The sequence below is a fragment of the Pristiophorus japonicus genome, chromosome 17, assembly GCF_044704955.1.
Source record: "Pristiophorus japonicus isolate sPriJap1 chromosome 17, sPriJap1.hap1, whole genome shotgun sequence".
Classification (NCBI taxonomy): Eukaryota; Metazoa; Chordata; class Chondrichthyes; family Pristiophoridae; genus Pristiophorus; species Pristiophorus japonicus.
The window spans coordinates 32,688,770-32,707,358 of NC_091993.1; the positions used below are offsets into that span (position 1 = coordinate 32,688,770).

An 18,589-nucleotide genomic window follows, 5' to 3' on the forward strand; every position below is an offset into this window, starting at 1 on the left:
AATCATTTAGAATATGCGAATAATAATAGTAATTAGCAGTTTGCAGACAAGTGCATTGAGATGTGTCTGTTTCTCTGTTTAAAGCGCCTTAACGTTTTGTCGGAGCCGAGACTCCCGCAAACCCCAAGCTTTCATTCTGAATGAGGGTTGGAGAAAGTTTGTTAAACCAGCGAGGAGCGGATTAAAATTACAATTTGAGAAAGCCATTTTGCTTATCGGTCTAACTCTGCCATTTGTGCACCTCCTAGTGTTTTGTCAATGTGTAAATAACATCTGTATTTTCTTAATATTGTACATTTAATGTCTGTAAATAAGCAGCTTTCCCAGGATGGAATCTACAAATTTTGGCCTGTGTAATGGTGGACAACATTTGGAGCTTCCCTGAAGAATTTTGCAGCCTGTTCTAGATATAAATGATCACTTGAAATAGTTTCTTTACAGAGTGTAAGCAGGTTGTTACGGTATGTTGTGTACAAGAGTATTTTCATAAAATAAATGAGTGGTATATTATTTGTGGCATATAACGTTGCATTAAAGTGGAACAGATAATTTTTCAAAAACATTGAAGAACAAAACTCCTCCCCACTGCGCTTCAGTGAACCAATGGGCCGCTGAGATCACGGTCCAGCCTCACACATGGTTACCAAGTGAGGGGTCGGAAATTATCGATGGGCAGGAACCATAACTGTCTTCGGGAAGAGTTACTGCCTGAGGTGGGAGTTAGGAAGAATAATTTAAAATGATCTGTGGATCAGATAGATCACCAACAGGGACACACTGTGGCATATTCTGTGGTCAGAGTTTCTGTAGCAACAGAAGTAACTGCCATTCTGCTGCCGCCTTAGGCGGTCCCTCCTATCGAGGATGACTTGCTTCCACACCAAAAGGGGATGGGTTCACAGCTGTTTCAATGAAGGCCCTAATATTCCAGGTCCCGAACTACATGTTGAAGGGTGGAAGATGCCTGTGCGTGGATTTTTTTTAACGTGGGGTGACCGTTGCACACCAGCCACCACACAGGCTTGACAGAGCGAGGTCTTGGTCTCGTGGCACGGATTAACCAGGACGACTGGAGACCAGCTCTGCTGCACGGACCTAGTGCACACACACATATCACAATGTGGGCTGGCCCGTGCTGCCCCTAAGCCCTCACCCCTTCTGGGCCCCGAACACATCGCTCTGCAATCTCTTGCCCTGACCTCGCCGCTCCCGCTCCAATCTGCGACCTTGAATTTTGCTGACATCCAATCCAGTCACCCTTCTCCAAGTTGTCCCCCTCCTGCACCAGCTCGCGCTGCTCCCAGGCCTTTTATGGAGGAGCACCGCCGCTCCTTTTATGGCCCCGACCTGCTGCTGGTGGTTTCCTCGCAGGTCGGGGTCCCCACGCTGCTTCCGCGCTGCACCTCCATTCCTTTTATGGCTTGAATACAGCCACCAACTCCAGTACTGCAACGGCGTTCATACAGAAATTAGCACACCCAAAACACCATTCTGCATACAATAGATGACGTTTTCCCCGAAGAGAATTAGAAAACTTACAAAAAGCCTTCAATATTCTTTTGCACACTGGGCAGGATTGTGCTGAGCCAGGCCAAGCAGGCTGCTCTGTCCATCAAGCTAATGAGCACTCAGGACAAATGACAGATTATGGAACAGCGTGAAGGGGTTGTTAGATCTCTTAATTTCCAATGAAATACGAACTCCGATTGTAGTTTTAATGTAACTTTATTCTGGCAGCAGCAACAAGCTCTTGGCTTTAAGCCAGGCCTTTGTCCTTCTGAGACCACATGGCCAAAATGGCTGTACTTATACCTGGTTCAATTTACAGAAAATAACTTGCCTTCTTTGACCTTATTGGCTCATTTAATAGTCTGTTAACCTTTAATTGGCTCACTACCCAAGGTCCTAAAATGTCAAGTTGATTGATGACTTAATGCAATGTGGTCTGTGTTTTTTTCAAAACTGCAGCCAGGCTGCAGAGCTTGAATTCTCTATCAGGGGTTAAACGTCGGTCAGAACAAAAGTACAGAAATAGGCTAGATTTAAGGGAGATTGAGTAGCAATGCTATGCCTGCAAGGAAAGACAGACAGAGCGAATGAGAGAGAGAGAGAGAGAGAGAGAGACACACACACACACAGAGACGGAGAAAGACACAGACGGAGAGAGACAGACACAGAGCAGGGGGTGGGTGATGGAGAAGGATCCAGGGTCCCACCCTAAGTGTGTGCGTGTGTGTGTGTGTGTGTGTGTGTGTGTATCAATGCAAACCAGCCAATGTACTTTGCGAACTGTACAGGCAGCCTTTTCAGACTAAACACGCTCGGTGAACAGCTGATATTGATGCATTTATTAGAGTGCACAAGATGATTTGAAAGATTCCATGTACAAAATTCATACACTTAACCCGGGAGTTATTAATATAGATTGCAGAGTACAGGAATCAGCCTCTCCAAACAAAACTACAACTCTGGAGACTGACACTGGCAACGGACAGGAACAAACAGCCATTCACAAATGATGATTTAAAAAAAAAAGTTTAAATATATTTTTTTATTTGTGTTTGGAGATTTGAACTGATCCATGCGTTACATCAGCAATAACAGAGACTAGGTTAAAGACATAATTCAAAGTTCTGGTAAAAGTCTTATTTTGCAAAATCAGTAAAAATAGTGATTTATTTTTGCAAATACAAGTTCTGAAAGATGCAGGAGCGAAAGTCTTGGGCTGCAGGTTAAATCCCATCTTCATGCTGATGTGAAGCAGATTCAGAGTCAACGTGAAGGTGGTGTCAATCACTAGTCCAGCACCCAGACACACCAAGCCAAATAGTGCAAGAACCCTCGCCAACCACCAACGAGCCTGCTTTGCACGGCTGCTTGCTGTGGTTTAAAGGTTCCCAGGCAGGGAAAGCGATCCTGAATGAACGGATACTGACTGCTGCCAGCTCTCCAACACAAATGAGCTTCCTACAAAGTGAGGGAACCAATCCAAGACTGGTAGCTGCAGCATGAACAGGCCAGTGCTGAGGATCACCACCAGGCTATGGAGATGGCTGGCATACAATTTCCTCCCTGCTGTCTTTCCAACTAGCCCATGCCATTGGGGTTGGGGCTCAGGAGGTGGCTGGGTAATACTCCACAAGGTGATTAATGCCTGTAAACTCACTCCCAGGCCATGCTTGCTCCTGGATCAGCAGCACTCGAGGCCTGGCAGAAGGAAACTTTCCACAAACTACTCTTCAGTTGAGAACAGTGACTCTTTCTCCACTGTCCCCCACCCTCCTACCCCCCTCAATCTTGTGGAATTACACGCCGGCAGTCCAGAATAAGTGCCGCCTTCAGATAAAAGCAAGAAAGACTTGAATTTCTATAGCACCTTTCACTACCTCAGGACGTCCCAATATGCTCCGCAGCCATTGAAGTACTTTTGAAGTGTAGTCAACGTTATAATGCAGGGAAACACGTCAGCCAATTTACACACCGCAAGGCCGCACCAACAACAATGAGATAAATGGCCAGATAATGTGTTTTTAAAAAGAGATTTTAGATGCAGGATAAATGTCAGGTGGAATACTTGGATAATTCCTCTGCTTTTGAAGGTGTAGTTGCTGTTACACAAACAAATAGCAGTCACTTTGCACAATGCAAGGTCCCACAAATAGCTATAAAACAAACGACTTGTTCATCAGTTGGTGCCCGTTTGTAGGCATTGGTTGAAGATAAATGTTGGCCTAGGACACTATACAGTACTGCGGTGTCAGCCTAGATTAAGTGCTCGAGTCTCTGGAGTGGGGCTTGAACCCATCAAACATGGTACTGCCACACACTGAGCCAAGAACAATACCACGCAGGTGGATCTAGAGGGTGTGGAATAATTAGATGAGGGGGCACAGATGTATTTCAGTCCCATTTTAAAATCATAAGAATGGACGTAGAATAATAGCACAAGTCCACATTTATAAATATTGTAACTTGTACATTGTAATTACATCCTCCTGCCAGTGGTGGCACTACAGGAGAGGAAAGGGTGTAATCGCACTGTGACATGTTTAAATAGCTAGTTCCCATTATAAATATGGACACAGGAATTTATAATGAGAGAAGTTGACCAGGTGGGAGCAAATGCAAATTGTTTCATTGGAGACAGGTGTTATAATTCCCATCTCTTGCCTACCTATAGCCCGGCCACTGCATCAGTCACCAGAGAAGTCAAATTGGGTTTTTAAACCAGTGTTTGAGATTGCGTGCTGCAATCCCACTGACCTTTCCCATCTGAAACAGAATCCAGTAGCCCTGCCATTGATGGATCGACCTTTTATGCCCCACCGCAAAGCTGAGTATTCGGAGTCAGAAAACCCCATTAAATTCAATTAACTTTAGTGTTTTGGGAGACAGTCATAAATTTAACTGGTTCCACCCAAACTCGAAAATCTCTACATGGATCCCAGCCAAAAACAACTTAAAGCCCGAGAGTAGGCTCACTTTCAGAACTGGTATCTCAGAAACACATCATAGATACAAGCAGCTATAGGCAAGAATTATAACAACTTTTCCACTAGTGAATTAACATCTCAGGATTCTGGAGTATGAAGCAGTTGTTTGTCAGATTCATCAAGTTTCACCATCTGTGCACTGAGCTCCCACAGTCTCTTGGCATCTTCATCATTTCTTGCTTGACTGGCAACCTTTTTAACAGCACAGTCACTGTCAAACATGAACAAGTTGGAATTAGTTTACTGCATACATCCAGATGGCATAGATTTAAAGTAATTGGTTGGAGGTTTAGAGGGGATTTGAGGGGAAATGTTTTTACCCAGAGGGTGGTGGGCATCTGGAACTCGCTGCCTGAAAAGGGTGGTAGAGGCAGAAACCCTCACCACATTTAAAAAGTACTTGGATGTGCACCTGAAGTGCCATAACTTAGAGCTATGGACCAAGAGTTGGAAAGTGGGATTAGGCTGGATAACTCTTGGCCGGCCGGCGCGGACACGATGGGCCGAATGGCCTCCTTCCGTGCTGTAAATTTCTATGATTCTATGTGTGGCTTTAACTGTACATGGTCTACAGGGCAACAGGTTACAATGGGGTAGATGTTGAGACTTGGTGCGACAGTGTAAAAGAGGCAAGAGCAAATCTGCAGCCGTTGACTTCAGTGGAAATAAAACGGCGAGATGCGCGAAACAGGCTGCTGATTGGCTATCGCACAAAGTCAAAATATTTCCCAATATATTTCAGTTTCATTTTTTTAAAAAAACCTTTTGTCTTTAGGTATTGCCATTCCTGGTTATACAGATTTGCCAACTGATGGGGAACGAGGGGTCTCCTGCCCACAGCCCCTTTTCTGCAAACATCTACTCTTTATTCTGCCAGGAGAGGTTGGGATGCAAGTTTTCCTTTCATCCCATTCCCTTTCAATCCACAAACAGCACAGATACTTTCTCACAGGAGAACGTTACATTAGAGTAGCAGTAAATTATCCTAATTCCCAATGCCATGGTTGGTACAAACTGATCTGAGACACCAAAAAATGACATTTGATTCCCAGACTGTGCTGCGTTAGCGGACCAGTCAGGTCACAGTAATGGTGGCACAGCTGGTCTCAAAGGCCACGGGTTGTGTAGGGGAGAATCAGCCAGGATTATGAGCCACAGCGTCTCATGCTGTTCCTACAAGTGTCAGTACTAGTGGCTGATGCAAACTTAGAATGTGTGTATAGTGCATCATCACTACATAGCCATGTGGATATATTTATGTATATTTTTCATTGTACTGTAACACTAATTAGTGTACAATTAGAGGACCTTTATAGGTTACATACTCTCTGAGGGGCACATTCATGTTCCTTAAAATGTCTCACAATGGATCAATGTGATACATGGCTAAACTCCAATACAGCAGCAAATTGAAAGAAATAAAAATTTGCATTTCTTCAAATGTCTCGAGAAGCAGGCCAACACGATGCCAAGTCAAGAATTCAACCTCACCTGAAGTACAGGCCGCTGACATTGTCCAGCTCCTCAGCAACTGCACAATAGATGCTCGTCTGAGCTCCCTGCCAAGGATTCTTGAAGGTCAACTTGGAAAATGGTGTGAAAAGCATCTTCAACATTAAAGGTTGACTCAGCAAAAAATGACGTGGCAAGTCAGTCAATACTACTCCAGGGTGGAGAGAATTGGCAGTTACTCCTGTGCCTTAAATCAAACAAAAACACAAATATGGGCACACTTCAATGTGGAACAGATATATATATTTTAAACTAGTTTGCTGAGGATTAGTTCACTGGGACTTGGGCTTGATTAGAGTCCAGAATAAATGAGCCTGTAAATCATGCAATAATTTAGCATCAGTTGGGAACAATGATTACCAGTGCAGGGAGCAGAAAGGATTGCAGCAATCTTCAGCAGTTGCGGTTAAACAATATAGTCAGGGCTCAGTAAAAGGAACTCTGTCCTTGCATCTAAGCCCAGGCTATTGCTGACCTGGGAGCACTCAATGTTGAAGCACAGTCCACACACCCCGGTAGATATCCTTCAACTGCATAAGCACAAAGATCGCCAAAGGGAAAAAAAACCTCAAATCTTTAAAGTTAATAAGGATCCCAAAGCAGATTACCAGCTCCGTACCCTGCTCCTTCATTTCATAACAAAGAATTAAGTAATCTTTCTGAAGACAATGCATAGCATTACAAAGTAGTTACAGCACAGAAACAAGCCATTCGACTTAACTGGTCCATGTTCCACACAAACCCCCTCCCACCCTTCTGCATCTAACCCAAGGGAAGCTTTTTGCCTCAACCACTCCCTGTGGCAGCGAGTTGCACATTCTCACCACTCTCTGGGTAAAGAAGTTTCTTCTGAATTCCCGATTGGATTTATTAGTGACTATCTTATCTTTATGGCCCCTTGTTCTCGTCTCCCTTTAACTGGAAACATCTTCTCTGCGTCTACCCTATCAAACCCTTTCCTAATCTTAAAGACCTCTATCAGGTCACCCCTCAGTCTTTTCTAGAGAAAAGAGCCCCGGCCTGTTCAACTTTTCCTGATGGGTAGAACCTCTCAGTTCTGCTATCATTCTGCAGCACTCACCTGTTAGTTTCTTTGCCAGCTCCCTGGTGAACAGTATATTTGCAAGCTTGCTCTGTGCATAGCTAACAGCAGGATTATAGCTGATATCCAAATTAATGTCATCAAAATGAATTTTACCTGTGTTTGAGAAAAGAATTAGAACAGCTGGTAACCCATATATTATCTTCAGTGATTGATGGAACGAACTTATAAAAATAGCTGAACTAGAAGCGACTGTTGTGTTTGGGCATTTCAGACAGTACAGGCTCAATTCTCGCTCCAATCGGTCTCCAGATTGTGCAGATCACATCAGTATCAACTCTCAGCTCCTGTGGTTCATTAAGTACAGTGCATGAGTTAATGAGAACAGACTATTTTTTAAATGGAGACAAATTTAAATTTGCTAAATGTGTACAGAGGGTGCAACTGGTGGAGACAGGGGGGTTTCCTGCCCTGGTGGCAGGGCCCTGTATAAAAGACTGCACACCATGCTTGTCGAGTGCTCTGGAGTTTGGAATAAAGGACCAAGGTCACTACAGTTTGAGTACAACACATTGCCTCGTGGAGTTATTCACAAGTACATTATAGACATAACACCCCTGGTTCTAGACTCTCCAGCCAGGGGAAACATCCTCCCTGCATCTATCCTGTCAAGCTGTCAATGAGATCACCTCTTAATCTTCTAAACTCCAGCGAATACAAACCCATTCTACTCAATCTTTCATCCCAGGAATTAATCTAGTGAACCTTTGCTGCACTGCCTTGAAGGCAAATATATCCTACCTTAGGTAAGGAGACCAAAAGACAGAGCTCCAGGTGTGGTCTCACCAAGGCCCTGTATAATTGCAGCAAGATTTCCTTACTCTCATACTCCAACCCCCTTGCAATAAAGGCCAACATACCATTTGCCTTCCTAATTACTTGCTGTATTTATGTTTAAAAGCTAAATTTTAGCAGCAGCTTTACCCCAAGTTTCACAACACTGATCCCCAGCGTCTGTTCAGCCGGTGTGTTCAGACAGTGCACATCACCAGCTTGTAGATTACTCCAGCTTCTCAGTAAGTCTGAGCTCTACAAAGTGCGAATCTAGCTGGCTTATTGTATTCTGTGGTGCACATTTGCGAGGCACTCTGTCCTTGCTATTCCCCTTCATGCATTTCCAGTTTTCCCACCTTCCCATCTCTCCGGAAGCCACTGACGCTTTGCTGGGGTATAATTCCACAGGCAGCCCTCTAGTGCACCCAACGCAGCCATTACTCATGGTGGGAACATGACAGAAATTGTTAGCAGGCTGTTCAAGCAAAGCGGGCATCACAGCCGAGCCGGATCCAGTCCACCGCTTGCAATCAGGATTACTAGAGGGCATGGTAGCATAGAGGCCTGGACTAATAATCCAAAGATGGAATTTTTACCGGTTTCCTCGTCCCTCGCCACCAGATATCGCCATTTTGGCCGCTGCAAAAATGTCCGGTTTTCAGACAGCCGGATTCTGGATGTTGTACCTGTACTGATCGAGCACCTGATTTCTCATTTCCCACCACTTCCCCCCTCCCCCACTTCAAACATCGCCTACTCTGTCCACCGAGATCAGCTAACTAAGCACGGAATAACATTCTAGGGCTCAGCTACTCTGTGTTGCTGGGAATGGGCAATAAACTTACCACTATTGTGTGCTAGGCTGGACACGGTGACAATCCGACTGGGTGCGGACTTCTTCAGCAGGTCCAGAAGGAGGTTGGTCAGCAGAAAAGGACCCAGATGATTAACTCCAAACTGCATCTCAAAGCCATCCTCAGTCTTCCACTTGGGGCACCTCATGATGCCTGGATATATCAATGGAAAAGTCACGTGAGAACAAAGCACTCAAGGCAATAGCCAGAGTGCACCAAACAAAGGGAAATGCACAGCATCTCGGACTGCATTGAGTCCAGGATTATTTTAAGACCAGGAAGAAAAAAATAAAATATTGGTATTATATTCTAAAGAAAGCACGAACTATGTGTTCCTGATAAAAGTGTATAAAAAGACTGAGGGAGCGAGTGCTGCATTGTCGGAGGCGTTGAACCGAGGCCCCGTCTGCTCTCTCAGGTGGACGTAAAAGATCCCATGGCACTATTGGAAGAAGAGCAGGGGAGTTCTCCCCGGTGTCCTGGGGCCAATACTTATCTCTCAATCAACATCACTAACTGATAATCTGATCATTATCACATTGCTGTTTGTGAGATCTTGCTGTCATTTAATGGCAGCTAAAGACTATGCTTCAAGCGTTATTCATTGGCTGTAAAGCACAGAGTGCCCCGAGGATGTAAAAGGCTCAACATAAATGCAATTATTTTTCTTCTTTCACTTACTCCTAATTGGTAAACAGACTCATAGGGAAGGGAAAACACAATGAAAATATTGTCTGAAAATTGGAAACAAATACCTTGGAGCGAGCCCTGGGAGTCAGACAGCTCCTTAAACCAACACTTGCCTGCATTATTGATGAGAATGTCTAGGCATGTTTCAGTTTCCTGGATCCTGTCAGCAAACGAATGCACAGACTGGAGCGAGGCCAAGTCCAGCTTGTGCACCAGGACATTCTTATTCCCACTCTCTTTCCTGATCTCAGCTGCCGCCTTCTTGGCTTTATCCAAATCCCGGCAAGCTAGTATCACACGAGCACCTGCAATCACAAAGTGAGGCTTATTATAATAACACAACTTAGAATCGTACAGCACAGAAGGAGGCCGTTTGGCCCATCGTGCCTGTGCCGGCTCTTTGGTAGACCTATCTAATTAATCCCATTCCCCTTGCTCGTTCCCCATAGTCCTGCCAATTTTTTTTCCTTTAAGTATTTAATACAAGGAAAGTGACCCTAAAACCATTGTGAACCAGAGATCACCTAGCGTACATTCCGACATTGCAACAGTGACTATGCTTCAAACGTAATTCATTGGCTGTAAAGCGCTTTGGGATGTCCGGAGTTCATGAAAGGCGCTATAGAAATGCTATTTTTTTCTTTCCGGTTTCCTACAGGAACAATGCAGTGACAAGGCATGCTGGCCAAATCACTGCAGAATTAGAATTGGTTCGCCAGAAACCAGAAACACTTTCACTCCCAGGCAGTCCAATATTATTAAAACAAGAGTGTTGCAAGGCAGGTAGCATCACACAAGACAAAGCATTCTGATTAAAGGCAGGATTACCTCTCCGAGCAAGGTCCTTGGCAGTCTCCTTTCCAATCCCAACATTAGCGCCGGTGACGATCACAGTTTTTCCATCCAGCCGCACTTTACTCTTGCAAACCGCACCAGAAAGCCATCTCCGCAGAACAAGCAGCCCAATCCCTGAAGGATCATTAACAACACAGGTCAGTCATTACTAATCATGCTTGTGTACTGAATCAGTTCATGTAGCGTTCAGAACACCCATCCACTCCACTCCACACGGTGCCTACATATTGCAAGAATATGGCAGTCCAAATTTTTGGGGCAGCGTTGGTGTTGCCAAATGAAAATTCCCACCTCCACCTCACCGATGCTGCTGCAGACAGAGCTGGGATTCTCATGGGATCTCAAAGTCCTGGCCACCCCGGACAGTGGCGATCCTTGAAGCATCAGCAGGAGGTAGCAGCCAAGAGCAGAGCTGAGATGAGGGGGCAGCAGTCAGGGTGGGGCAGGGGAGCCCGGAGGAGCACTCCAGCCCACAAGGAAACCTTAAAATAATCAAAAACTTGAACTTATCTGGGCCTCTTCTGGCCAGGGTTCTGCCCCCCTGCTGTTTACATTGCGGGGGGGGGGGGGGGGGGAAGGAGGTTCAGGCTCTGGGCCTCACCGTCACTTGCATCGGGGTGCAAATTATGTCGTCGGATCCAGAGGTTTAAATATTATCTAGGCCCCCGCCTCCCTGTGCCGAACGGCCCCAAGGATAACGAACACCCGGCAGTTAAAATGGCGTCAGGCGTAAATGCATCAGGAACGCAGCAGCACATGCCAGGCGGTCAGGGTTAAAATCGGCCCTGAAGCCTGCAGTCAGCATTGCACTTGGTATAATGCTTCACATGTCACAAGCTTACATGCATCAACTTGCAATTACAGGTCAACTTTAGTCTTTTTTAAATCCCAAGGCGCTTCACAGATAGGCATAACAGAAATGGACACCAAGCTAGGAAGGGAGATGGGTTTTGAGAAGATTTTTAAAGAACAGAATTGAAGAGGTTTAGGGAGTGTTCATGATGGACGAGTTGTCAGCTACATTTGCCTGGAATCACTCCTGTGAAGCGCCTTGGAACGTTTTACTTTGTTAAACGTGCTAGTTGTTGTTGTAGTATGTGTTATGTATGCATGCTTGTATTGTTATATGATGTCTGTAACACTGAATGTACCTTCACCCTGTACACACCTTACCTGTACACCAGAGGGTGCTGCTGCTGGAGACCTAAGGATCACCTGTACACTGCAGGTAACTAATATAAAAGGGAGCTCACCTCTTGGTGTCCTCACTCTAGGAGCTACAAATAAAGGACTACAGTCTTCACAGTTTAAGTACCATACCCCTGCCTCGTGGAGTCATTAACAAAGTGCATACATACATAATAACTGGCGACGAGGATAATAGTATGCAGCAGGCAGTTGACAACCTGAGGACCACAGGAAGGTTCATCATCACGGTTATCAAGTACACAAAAGAACTTTCAAAGCAGATCATTACCACATTTGTTTTTCTTGAATCCAGTATTGGGTGCCGAGAAAAATTTGAACATGGGAGTCTGAACAGGAATGCAGATTGAACTGTAGAGTATGAATCCCAACCTAGTCATTCAAATTTCACTCAACAAACTTCTTCAGCGGCACCTCCCAAACCCCCGACCTCTACCACCTAGAAGGACAAGGCCAGCGGGCGCAAGGGAACACCATCACCTCCACGTTCCCCTCCAAGTCACACACCATCCTGACTTGGAAATATATCGGCCGTTCCTTCATCGTCGCTGGGTCAAAACCCTGGAACTCCCTCCCCAACAGCTCGGTGGGAGCACCTTCACTACATGGACTGCAGCGGTTCAAGGCGGCGGCTCACCACCACTTTCTCAAGGGCAATTAGGGACGGGCAATAAATGCCGGCCTTGCCAGCGCCGCCCACATCCCGTGAATGAATACATTTTTAAAGCGATGGTATTTGGCCGAGTGTATGCAGCAGATGGAGTTCAGTGACAGACAAGCACACACATTTTGGCAGAGGAAGAGGGTGGGATGTTGCAAGATACACATTTACCACCTTAGAGAAATGTAGCTTGCAGCTAGAGGAATCTACGGCCCAGGTGCTGCAGACAAATCCTCCCCAGATTCCCCGCCCCCGCCCCCCCCCAGTGGATAGCAGAGCAGCAGCAGTTGGTCCGTTCGCAGGTCACTAGCTGCTCCTCCCAGAGCAGGTCCGGCAATGATTTGCAACATATGGCAGCACTGAAACTCTGCTATCCTTGAAGGATGGAGCCAATACCCTGGTACCACAAGGTTCCCAGAGCCTTTGCCCGGAGCAGTTTAATCTTGCCTATTTTTATTTGGCCATGTAAAAGTACTACACCTTGGCTGTCCAGCAATTAATCCAGACAAACAATGCACACATGGTCACACAAGCTAATGAACTATAGAACAACTGGTCGAAAGGTTAAGGCACATTGCGACTCAGTTACAGGTATTGGTGAGGCCACACCTGGAATACTGCGTGCAGTTTTGGTTTCCATATTTAAGAAAGGATATACTTGCTTTGAAGGCAGTTCAGAGAAGGTTCACTAGGTTGATTCCGGAGATGAGGGGGTTGACTTATGAGGAATGGTTGAGTAGATTGGGCCTCTACTCATTGGCATTCAGAAAAATGAGAGGTGATCTTATCGAAACATAAAAGATTAAGGTGGCTTGACAAGGTGGATGCAGAGAGGATGTGTCCACTGATGGGGAGACTAGAACTAGAGGGCATGATCTTTTAAGGGGCCACACATTTAAAACAAACAGAGATGAGGAGAAATTTCTTCTGAGGGTTGTGAATCTGTGGAATTCGCTGCCTCAGAGAGCTGTTGAAGCTGGAACGTTGAATAAATTTAAGACAAAAATAGATAGTTTCTTAAACGATAAGGGGATAAAGGGTTATGGGGTGCGGGCAGGGAAGTGGAGCTGAGTCCATGATCAGATCAGCCATAATCGTATTAAATGGCAGAGCAGGCTCGAGGGGCCGTATGGCCTACTCCTACTCCTATTTCTTTTGTTATGAACAAATTACTCATTATATTAAAACTAAACTGTCTCCCCTCACCCTACTTCATCGCACCCTTATCAGCATACCCTTCTATTCCTCTCTCCTTCATGTGCTCATCCAGCTTCCCCTTAGCTATACTATTCACTTCAACCACTCCCTGTGGCAGCGAGTTCCACATTCCCACCACTCTCTGGGTAAAGAAGTTTCTCTTGAATTTATTAGTGACTATCTTATATGTATGGCCCCCAGTTCTGGTCTCCCCCACAAGTGGAAACATATTCTCCACGTCTACCCCATTCAAGATTATGAAAGAGTTTAAGAGTTCAATCAGGTCACCCCTTAGCCTTCTCATTTCTAGAGAAAAGAGCCCCAGCCTATTCAATCTTTCCTCAGGTATAATCTCTCAATTCTGGTATCATCCTTGTGAATCTTTTTTGCACCTTCTCCAGTGCCACGATATGATTTTTACAATATGGAGACCAGAACTGTTCTATACATTTTAACATAACCCAGCTTTTCAATTCTATCCTTCTAGAATGTATTTGGTTTTCATCATCGGCAGTCCCTCGATATCGAGGAAGACTTGCTTCCACTCTAAAAGGGAGTTCTTAGGTGACTAAACGGTCCAATATGGGAATTATAGCCTCTGTCACAGGTGGTACAGACAGTCATGGAGGGAAAGGGTGGGTAGGACTGGTTTGCCGCACGCTCCTTCCGCTGCCTGCGCTTGTTTGTTGCATGCTCTCGGCGACGAGACTTGAGGTGCTCAGCACCCTCCTGGATGCACTTCCTCCACTTAGGGCGGTCTTTGGCCAGGGATTCCCATGTGTCGGTGGGGATGTTGCACTTTATCGAGGAGGCTTTGAGGGTGTCCTTGAAATGTTTCCTCTGCCCACCTGGGGCTCGCTTGCTGTGTAGGAGTTCCGAGTAGAGCACTTGCTTTAGGAGTCTTGTGTCAGGCATGCGGACAATGTGGCCCGCCCAACGGAGCTGGTCGAGTGTGGTCAGTGCTTCGAGCGCCTCAGGAAAAGTGTTCGAAGATCAGGCCCTCAAATCTGGCACAAAGCTTATGATCTACAGGGCTGTAGTGATACCAACCCTCCTGTATGGCTCAGAGACATGGACCATATACAGTAGACATCACAAAATTGCTGGAGAAATACCACCAGCATTGTCTCCGCAAGATCCTGCAAATTTGTTTTTATTCTTTTATTGGCTGATGGTTTCCTTTCTGGCCAGGAGTAGGAGTGCTCCTCTGGACCTCAGGAGGAAGCCTTGGGCCTCCTTTGCCCCGGGCTCATCCCGATCGCGCCCCCAACGGACGGTGGGGTCCATTCCCACAGGTCCCCGTCTACGGCCTACTATCGCGGAATTCCTGCTGCCTCCCGCAGCCAGGTAGTGGATCTGGCCGCATGCAGGCAGGGCTCCAGGAATCTCCATGGAAACCTGACCTGGCTGTTAATAGCGGCCATGTCTCCAGGTCCCAGGACCCCCCCCCCCCCGGTTCACATGTACCACACGCACGCACACCCCACCGCCCTCCCACCCTTTAAAATTGGGCCTTAGACATTGTACTATCAATGTCAGCCGTGGCTCAGGGGCAGCACACTCGCCTCGGAGTCAGAAGATTGAGGGTTCAAGTCCCACTCCAGGAACTTGAGCACAAAATCTAGGCTGACACTCCAGTGCAGTGCTGAGGGAGTGCTGCACTGTCTGAGGGGCAGTGCTGAGGGAACACTGCACTGTTGAGGTGCTGTCTTTCGGGTGAGATGTTAAACCGAGGCATCGTCTGCCCTCTCAGGTGCAGGTAAAAGATCCCACGGCACTATTTTGAAGAGGAGCAGGGGAGTTCTCCCCGATGTCTGGGGCCAATATTTATCCCTCAAATCAACATCACCAAAAACAGATTATCTGGTCATTATCACATTGCTATCTGTGGGAGCTTGCCATGCGCAAATTGGCTGCTGCGTTTCCTACATTACAAAAGTGACTACACTCAAAAGTACTTCATTGGCTGTAAAGTGCTTTGAAAAATCCGGTGGTCGTGAAAGGCGCTATATAAATCCAAGGTTTTCTTTTCTTTCATCTCACCTTCCCCTCTCTACGCTTTCCCCTTTTGTTCCAGGAGGATCTGCCAGGAATGGTGTGTGACACAAGACCCGGGAGGGACGAGAGGCGCACAGACACTTGGAGATGCAATGGTTAGATCATTTCATTCCCACCTCTGGGACACAGAACCGAATGACTGGATAAAACTCGGCCTTCTCTGACAGCTACGAAAGAAGCTGCTGAATAGTTTGGGTCGCCTGAACCCAGCTCGAAGGAATTGAACTTCACTGCATAGACTGACAAGCTCATTGATGCCAAGCTAACAGCTAGTGCAGGAAATGGAGATCACACTGGGACAATGGAGCTGCACATTTCTGGAGCAAAGTAGATCAATCTTTCTCTTGGTGCAATTAATGGTGACACTTGACAATTGCTCGGTATTTTTCTGGGACAGCGTGCCCAGATTGAATAATCCCATCACATGAGGAGGGCATCTTAGACATGCTGCTTCTTCTTCGGCAGTCCCTTGAATTGAGGATGACTTGCTTCCACACTAAAAAGGGATGTGTTCAATGAGTTCACAGGTGTTTCAATGAAGGGCCTAATATTCCAGGTCCCAAACTGCATATTGAAGGGTGGAAGATGCCGGTGTGTGGATTTTTTTTATTAAAACGTGTGGACACCAGCCACCACACGAGCTTGACAGAGCTAGGTCTTGATCCAGTGGCAAGAGTTAGCAATGGACATGCCATCATCATAGTCAGTCCCTCGGAATCGAGGAAGACTTGCTTCCACTCCCAAAGTGAGTTCTTTGATGGCTGAACAGTCCAATACGAGAGCCATAGATCCTGTTACAGGTGGGACAGACATTCGTCGAGTGAAGGGGTCGGTGGGGCTGGTTTGCCACGCGCTTCTTCCGCTGCCTGCGCCTGGCCTCTTCACGCTCTTTGCGTTGAGACTCAAAGAGCTCAATGCCCTCCCGGAAAAACTTTCTCCACCTCGGGCGGTCTGCGGCCAGGGTGTCCCATGTGTCAGTGGTGATGTCGCACTTTACCAGGGAGGCTTTGAGGGTGTCCTTATAACGTTTCCGCTGTCCTCCTTTGGCTCATTTACCATGAAGGAGCTCCGCATTTGCTTAGGGAGTCTCGTATCTGGCATGGGAACGATGTGGCCTGCCCAGCGAAGCTGATAGAGTGTGGTCAGTGCTTCAATGCTGAGGATATTGGCCTGGTCGAGGACATTGATGTTGGGGCACCTGTCCTCCCAGGGGATTTGCAGGATCTTGTGGAGACATCGTTGACGATATATCTCCAACGACTTGAGGTGCCTTCTATAAATCGTCCATTCCTCAGATCCATACAGGAGGGCGGGTATTACCAGCCCTGTAGACCATGATCTTGGTGGTAGATTTCAGGGCCTGGTCTTCAAACACTCTTTTCCTCAGACGGCCGAAGGCTGCACTGGTGCACTGGAGGCGATGCTGAATCTCCGCATCAATGTCTGCCTTTGTTGATAAGAGGCTCCCGAGATATGGGAAATGGTCCACGTTGTCGAGGGCCACGCCGTGAATCTTGATTGGAGGGCAGTGCTGTGCGGCGGTGACAGGCTGGTGTTAAAGACCCCATGCCTCTATATGCTGACATCCCAATGCACTGCACCATTATGGATAAAACATTTCTGAATTCAGTTATTAAGAGGTCAGAAACAATGCCATTATCCTTAAATGCCATTAGCCCGCTGGAAGGAGCATTTGAAGATCTCCTCAAATCGAGACTCTGCCTTTGACTCGAGTGGTCTCAACTCCATCCCGCAGCATGCAACCCGCCACCACCTCAGGGAAACCCCAACACTGCACAAGGTAGGCAAAGCCATAAAACAGCTCAAGAACAACTTGAGCTACGGGTGCGGATGGAATCCCTGCCATGGCCCTAAAATATGGCGGAGGCGCACTGTTGCCGCGGATACATGACCTCATCTCTCTCATTTGGAGGGAGGAGAGCATGCCGGGAGATCTCAGGAGATGCAGTGATCGTGTCCATTTTTAAAAAGGGGAACAAATCCGACTGCGGCAACTACAGGGGATTCTCCCTGCTATCAACCACTGGGAAGTTTGTCGCTAGAGTTCTCCTCAACCGTAATCTCCCTGTGGCCGAGGAGCTTCTCCCAGAGTCACAATGCGAATTTCGTCCCCTACGGGGAACAGACAGACATGATCTTTTACCTGTAGTCTGCCTGCAAATGCAGGGAGCAGCGCCAGCCCTTATACATGGCCATTTTCGATCTTACAAAGGCCTTTGACACTGTCAACTATGAGGGCTTATGGAGCGTCCTCCTCAGTTTTGGATGCCCCCGAAAGTTTGTCAACATCCTTCGCCTGCTCCACGACGACATGCAGGCCGTGATCCTTACCAACGGATCCGTTACAGACCCATTCCACGTCCAGACCGGGGTCAAACAGGGCTGAGTCATCGCTCCAACCCTCTTCTCAATCTTCCTCGCTGCCATGTTTCACCTCACTTTCAAGAAGCTCCCCGCTGGAATGGAACTAAACTACAGAACCAGTGGGAAGCTGTTTAACCTACACCACCTTCAGGCCAGGTCCAAGATCACCCCAACCTCTGTCGTTGAACTGCAGTACGCGGATGACATCTGCGTCTGCGCACATTCTGAGGCTGAACTCCAGGATATAGTCGATGTATTCACCGAGGCATATGAAAGCATGGGCCTTACGCTTAACATCTGTAAGACAAAGGTCCACCAGCCTGTCCTCGCTGCACAACACTGCCCCCCAATCATCAAGATTCACGGTACGGCTCTCGACAACGTGGACCACTTCCCATACCTCGGGAGCCTCTCGTCAACAAAGGCAGACATTGATGGGGAGATTCAACATCGCCTCCAGTGCGCCAGTGCAGCCTTCGGTCGCCTGAAGAAAAGAGTGTTCGAAGACCAGGCCCTCAAACCTACCACCAAGCTCATGGTCTACAGGGCTGTAGTAATACCCGCCCTCCTGTATGGATCAGAGGCATGGACGACGCACAGAAGACACATCAAGTCGCTGGAGATATATCACCAATAATGTCTCCGCAAGATCCTGCAAATCCCCTGGGAGGACAGACGCACCAACATCAGTGTTCTCGCCCAGGCTAACACCCCCAGCATTGAAGCACTAACCACACTCGATCAGCTTCGCTGGGCAGGCCACTTAGTTCGCATGCCAGACACGAGACTCCCTAAGCAATTG

The 18,589-nt window shown here is 47.0% G+C and overlaps 1 protein-coding gene across 1 annotated transcript in view; it reads right to left on the minus strand.

The window, feature by feature from the left end:
* Positions 1-2,333: 2,333 nt before the first annotated feature.
* LOC139227659 (retinol dehydrogenase 12) overlaps positions 2,334-18,589 on the minus strand; it is a 30,103-nt gene continuing 13,847 nt past the window's right edge. Inside the window, exons 2-7 of the mRNA XM_070858579.1 lie at positions 10,254-10,394; positions 9,539-9,730; positions 8,727-8,888; positions 7,087-7,203; positions 5,985-6,192; positions 2,334-4,704 (exon numbers count right to left, since the gene is read on the minus strand). Of these exons, the coding sequence (XP_070714680.1) occupies positions 4,572-4,704; positions 5,985-6,192; positions 7,087-7,203; positions 8,727-8,888; positions 9,539-9,730; positions 10,254-10,394 (953 nt within the window). The 3' untranslated portion in view covers positions 2,334-4,571. The remainder of the gene's footprint in view (positions 4,705-5,984; positions 6,193-7,086; positions 7,204-8,726; positions 8,889-9,538; positions 9,731-10,253; positions 10,395-18,589) is intronic.